The sequence below is a fragment of the Populus euphratica genome, unplaced genomic scaffold (assembly GCF_000495115.2).
Source record: "Populus euphratica unplaced genomic scaffold, PopEup_1.0 scaffold2168.1, whole genome shotgun sequence".
Lineage (NCBI taxonomy): Eukaryota > Viridiplantae > Streptophyta > Magnoliopsida > Malpighiales > Salicaceae > Populus > Populus euphratica.
This window is the reverse complement of record NW_011502007.1, coordinates 21,183-27,737: the sequence shown is the minus strand read 5'-3', so window position 1 is coordinate 27,737 and position 6,555 is coordinate 21,183. Positions and strand designations below refer to the sequence as shown.

Genomic DNA, 6,555 nt, shown 5'->3' with positions numbered 1-6,555 from the left:
TTTAACATCAACCCATCAAAAACAATCTAAAACATATAAATTATATTTAATTTTAACAAAAAAAAAATTAATTTTTTTAAAAACACAGATAAATCACATTTCCATACAGCCCTTGATCTGAAAGGATCGCACTTAAGAGTTACCCGGTGCCCAGTACTAGTTTCCTGGAAAAAGCTTCCAGCATCACCCGAGTGAAAGCCGAAGTTGAAAGTTGTGCTTTATGTAGATTAAATCTATCGCAAGCCTCCAAGGAACCAGATCCCCTCGACCCAAAAAAACAATGATAAGAACAAAGCCCCCTTGAAATATTTCCAGCATTCAGCTGACCATTCACTGAATCTTGTAACATTACATAACGTGTAGAGATCAAGAAAATGAAAAAAGGTGGGATCATGCTTCGCTCTTATCCTGCTAAAATTTGTGGATACTTCCCCACCCTGCTAAACAAGAATTATATATATATATATATATATGCCATCAGTCTGCTAAAGAAGTGCGTGGTCTGGAGGATTATTTTGCCAGTGATACTGCTTCTGTTGCCAAGAGGAAGGAAATTCACCCACAAGCATAGAATAGTGCATGGATTACAAGGCATATTTTAGCCTGACCTTTTATAAATGCTATAAGCCACTGCAATAGTCGCTACCGCTCCAACTACAGCAACCGCTGCAAGAACATCACTTTGCTCCAGTGATCCTATCCACCTTGGTAGTTTATCCAGCCCCCCCTTTCCATGCCCTTCAATGTTCTCCTCCAGTTTCTTTTCTTTAATTATCTCCGAACTTCCATCTCTGCAGCATGAAAAGCCATTAGCACCCTGGCAACAGCTAGCCACATTGTCCTTGGCAGCCTCAGCGCTGTTTTCTTCATGCTTATTGCTCTTGGTCTCATCTTTTCCATTTGGAAGCTTCTGTTCCCTAACTTTCTCACCTTCTTCAGTTGATAAACCCATTTGGCCCCTGCATTTCAATTTAAAATTTTATGTTCTATCTTGTATTAATCATGCTCAAGATGTCAGTGAACCAATCAAATTTGGATATAAATAACAAAAAAGAAATATGAAGTTCCAGTGAATTGCATGTGACAAATCAAGATTTCATGCATGAAGACAAGAGGAACTAAATTCACTAGCTCCAAGGAAGTTTAGCCAGCACATTGAGCAGCAGAAAGTTAAGGAAGCAGGTAACCAATCAATGCAATATACACCCTTTCAATGAAAGCCACGTGCAAGGAACCACATTACATTTATCACTTTTAATGCATTAGTATATTTTCACAACATGACAGGGATAAAAAGCTTTAAAATACAGCTTAAAATTATAGGGAATGATTTCCAGACAATTGGTATCCGGAAGGAAAAAAAAAGATAAAAGAAAATGGATTTTGATTTGATTCAGAGAGGTAAGAAGATGCTCTTAAAACCACTTCATCAACCAATGTCTGATAAGAAAGCTAAGGTGTCAACTAATAGTATATTAATGAACAATTAAGGCCAGGAAACAATGGCCAACAATTTAGATTAAGAGCTGCGAGCACTCACATTGTAAAGTAATCATTGACTTTAGATACAAAAGACATCTATTTAAAAAGGTTCATACTATGGAACCCGAATAGTTTTAGTAAATAATGGGGTTAATGACAAGTGTGATCCTTGCACTATATTAGTTTTGATTAATTGGATCCCTCTACTACTAAATCAATGCATTGAGTCCATCCACTAACTATTCCATTTACATTTGGCACTCTCCGTTTGAGATGCTGTTACTAATGAATGGCTGATACATTGGATGGTTGACATATGTCCCGGTTGATTCATTTTGACCTAATCTACATTTTCTAATAATAATAATTTTCAAAAACAATTTTACAGTAAAAAGGAAGAGTAATAAAAAAAGATTAAAATTTAATAGCAAATCTCATTCTAAATAGAAAAAACAAAATTGAAACTTTACAAATAAAATAAAAAACGGTTACATGAGAATTAAAACCTGATCACAATTTAAGAACTCGTTGTTTTTTATCGTAAAAAGAAATGGAACAAATCACGTTGAGAAGCTAGTAAAATGAGGAAGAGAAACTAAAAATCTAAAGAACAAATAAGTTGAATGCTTAATAAAAAAACAGATTTATTAGATTAAAATAGTTGAATTTAATACCTGGATTGAATGGAAAAAAGAAAAACATGGAGCAATGCAAACCAAGTTAAATAAACATGTAGGTTATTCATTTTCCTTCCTAATCAAACACAAAAACAAGAAAACATCAACAATCCAAAGATTTACAGGGGACAACCTTTTTCTACAAAATCTTGTTAGCATGCCAAAGAAGGATACAATCATTGAGCTCTACACCTACACCAACAATAACAACAGCAGCAGCTATGTTTTTCAAGCCATAACAAGCACATTGAGTTTGTTCCCTCAACAATGCCATTTTCACCATGATCTCTCCTTCCATATAAAACCAAGTCTCATTTCTTTCCCAGTCTAGTTTCCCATTCCTAGAGTACACATAGCCCTCCTCTCATCTCAATTCTTAACCCAAACCCAAAACCAAAACCAAACATCACCATAAGCCTTTAAAGTCAGTGTTCAAACATTATCTACACCTGTATGTCTCTTAGATTTCTAAGTTCAGCTATACAAAATCTTAAATTAAAACAACAAATTAACAATCAAGTACCTATCAAATGTATAAACATAATAATTCATTTCATGTACTTCACTTTTCCAAAATCAACTCATACACCAGAGATAGAGTTCGCTGAGGTGCAAGGGGGGGTCGAAATCGAATGAGATGAAATCTTCAAGCCCATCAATGGAACAACTAAGGAAATTGATTCAGTAGCTTTTTGAAAAAATATATATTTTCCTTGGTTAATTTTACTATTTCCTATTTTTATTTTCCTATTCAGTATCATTATACTTTTCTAGTTTTTTCTTTATAATGGGTAGTAATAGCTTTTTAACCTTTTAACAAGTGAGGCACAGATAATAAAAATTGAATATTTTAGATGTCTCCCAAAGTTATTGTGTCTCTGGGTCTTTGAGGGATTTGACTTGTAACAAAGTCTGTTATCCTTCACTCCCTTCTATGTCAAAAATGGAAGCCATGGCCAATGTTGAAGGATAATGATTGGTGTGAGGATTAAAGGTAAAAAAATGTTCAGCTTTAGGTTTAGTGGTAGAGAAGTTGAGCAGGGACTTCATCCGTGATGGAGATTCTAATCTCAAATGGGTTTGGTTAACTAACATGGCAGGGCATTTAATGTCAATTACCTTTACTGTTTCTTAATTTTAAAATTGTTTTGAAAACTGGATTTTTATGTTCATGTCAAAATTTCTTTTTTGAAAACAAATGTTGAATAAAAAGGGGGTTTAATAACACTCTGCCATTCCTAGGTAATGGCATCTTAAATGGAGGGCTCCAATAGTAAACGGAAAAGATATTAGAGGGACTTAATGCATCAAATTAGTAGTGCAGGGACTTGCTTAATCAAACTAACATAGTATAGGGGCCACGCATGTAATTAACCCATAAATAATGAACACATTGACAGCACCTAGAAAGAAAATAGAGATCAACAATACAAGTATAATGCCAGAAGACAAACCTCCAAATCCGTTCTATAACTATTCCCTTCTCAATATGCTGATCCAATATTTCAGGCACATCTTCAGGAGTAACATAGCCATACCTGTAAGATTCAAGCATTTTAGATATCCTTCAAACTGCACCATGACAAGTCAAGAAGAAACAAGGCAAAAAATTACCAATGACCCATGGTTTTTCCATCTGAATTCGGACTATAGATTATCAGGTTCCCAGCATATTTATGCCCCCCAACATGAGAACAGGCACTAACAAAAACTTTGTCCTTCAACCCTCGAGACTCAATTCCCTCTTTGAGCTTCTCAATAAGAACTGGTCCACAAACACCACATCTCTTATCACGACTACCATGAGCGCACACAAATACATGCGAACCTGTCAACACCTCCTGCACCCCGGAGGCCCATGGTTTGCCACTCACGAGTACATCATCAACAAAACCATCGACATCAGAGTCCTTCAAATCCCTTTGATATAAGAAATAAAAAATCTTGGAATCAACAAATTTAACATCTAAAGATATAGCAACTTATAATCTTTTCTTATATGATGTTACTTTTCAAGCAACCATCAGAATCACACCAGGCTAAAAACAAAAACAAAATAAGGCAACATCATCTCAAATACCATTGGTTTTTTGCTAAATTGAGAATATTAATAATAACTCACTTAAAGCAATAATTTAAGCAAACCAAAACTAGAGCATAGCTCGGGTAAAACCTAATCAAATTCCCAGAATTCAAAATAAAAAATTAAGCCATCAAATCTTGTTGGTAAGCCAGCATGCACACAAGTGACACAACACAGCTGGAACTCGAGTGTCCAACAAATAGACTAGTCTTTGACATTCACTGGTGATTCATCATTTCAGCTCATTCTCAGACTAAACACTGAAACATCATCGGATTTTCAAGACAAGTTCTTTCCCCACAGCGGAAATATCAAGACATACCTTACTTCCTTAATTACCTATCATTTCTTTTGATCATTTAACAAGAAAACTAGTACCAATCATAGCTGTGATGCTCATAAACTATCACATATCACATAAATCTATCATAATCAGAATTAATCCTAAAAAAAAGGTCAACTCCAGAAGAAGCAGACTGCAAAGTCTTCTACAATAATAAACTTTAAAAAATCTGTAATAACATATCAATCTCAATCTCCATAAAAATTAAATTCTCAGGAGAAATAAAAAGAAAATTGACTTACTTGTATTTAATCATGTCAGGAAATATCAAAACATCTCCGTTCTCAAACTCGCTTCCTTCTCCTCCTTCGCAGATCCTCACCTTCGTCTATCAATGAAAATTATTAATAAATAATTAAAAAGAAAAATTCTTTAAGAGAAGATGAACTGACCTTGACAGTGATGTCGTTTTTGCGAGTTTTCAAAGCGGTGGAGACGAGTTTCGGTAGATCATCTTCCTCAACATGAGGTAGCCACGCATCAGGGTTCTTGAAGCAAAGGAACACGTGTCTGTCATAGGGACCAACAGTTCCAGCGAGGTTGGACTTGTACATCTCCGATCGAGTGAACCCGTAATTGACGGCGGCGTCCTCGGTCGCCGTTGTGGAAACATTGTCCGTCTTCTCCATCGAAAATTGAAAGACACGTCGTCGTGGTCTCTCGGTTGTTTTTGCAGTCAGAGAGTGAAAAGAGAGAGGTTTTGTTAGTGGAGCGGAAGAGAGATTGAGGGTGAAGGATATGAGAGAGCGGGCAAGGTGCGCAATGCGCATATACGAAGGGAGAGGGGGGTTGGTTTTGTTTTTAATTTTAATTTTAATTTGTTGATGATGTACATTGTATAGCATGATGAGCACGCTCGAAGAGAGATAGAGGAAAGATTCAATCTGGAAAATTGTATGGGGTTCATTGTTACTTGGCTAATGATAATTGGCCAGTTACAAAAGCGTCAGTGCTTACGTGCTCACATCAGCTTATTATAATTATAATTATAATTATAATTATACAATCGAAAGAAAACGGTGAAACAGTGCCTTGAACATTTATTCTTTTCTGTTATTTTTTTTTGTTTTCAATTTTATTTTTTTATAGTATTTTCACACGATTTTAGGTTTAATGTTTGGCTTTGATTCATGAGTTTTATTGTATTTGTTGGGCACAAAAATGTCGTTTTCTATTTTGTAAAATAAAATAAAATAAAATTTTGTTAATAAAAAATTAAAACAATAAAAACTAAATTTAACACAATCACAAACAAAAACAAAAACAAAAATAAAAATTAATTTTATCATCTATTCACATGCTTTTAAACCTGATGATTAGTTTAAATTGGCCCATTTGCATTGTCTGTAAGTAAATAGTGAGTTATTTAATTAATTTTTAATTTTACAAAATAAAATGTAATTTTATCGATTAAAAATATTAAAATTATACGGGCCTAATTTAACACTTAAAAAACATAGTTTTATTATTATTATTATTATTATTATTATTATTATTATTATTATTATTATTCATGGTTATGGAAAATTATAATTTAACTTTTGATGCCTGTGTTTTTAGGGTCTTACATTTTAATTCTAAACTTGATTTATTTTATGTTCTAGTTTTTAATATTTAAGAAAAAATAAAAAAAATTATAGAGAAAAATGAGAGAGAAAACATTCAACTGACTATAATATAATTTGACCATCAAAAAATTAAATCTTATTATTATTGAGTTCGTTTTTGAAAAAAAGGTTTGATAGGGATAATATTTCTCTTTAAATATTTTATAAAAATTAAATTGAGACCCATAAATTTTTTTAACATGGTTGGATTTTAGTACTTTAGAGTAATTATTGACCTTTTTAAGGAGTTAAAATGGATTTTTTTAGGTTTTTATTATGTTTTGAAATAAAAAAAATTATTAAATTGAAATGTTGAGGTATCGGGAATCAAAGCTTGGACCCCAACCAACTACAAGACAACAC

General features: G+C 33.4%; 1 protein-coding gene across 1 annotated transcript; it reads right to left on the bottom strand.

The window, feature by feature from the left end:
• Positions 1-279: 279 nt before the first annotated feature.
• Positions 280-5,418, bottom strand: LOC105118728 (altered inheritance of mitochondria protein 32-like). Its single transcript, XM_011016742.1, has 5 exons — positions 4,978-5,418; positions 4,828-4,913; positions 3,774-4,079; positions 3,614-3,697; positions 280-959 (listed from the first exon to the last, which is right to left on the bottom strand). Exons 1-5 carry the CDS (start codon positions 5,353-5,355, stop codon positions 599-601), a joined length of 1,215 nt encoding a protein of 404 aa, XP_011015044.1. The 5' UTR covers positions 5,356-5,418; the 3' UTR covers positions 280-598.
• Between the last annotated feature and the right edge of the window lie 1,137 nt (positions 5,419-6,555).

Bases quoted from the DNA above. Each gene is read 5' to 3' on its own strand.
- LOC105118728 (XM_011016742.1), bottom strand. From the start codon at position 5,355: ATGCGCATTGCGCACCTTGCCCGCTCTCTCATATCCTTCACCCTCAAT. The intron at 4,080-4,827 runs GTAAGTCAATTT...CTTATATCAAAG, and splicing joins CCTGACATGATTAAATACAA to GGATTTGAAGGACTCTGATG. The intron at 960-3,613 runs GTTTGTCTTCTG...ATTGAAATGCAG, and splicing joins GTTATAGAACGGATTTGGAG to GGGCCAAATGGGTTTATCAA.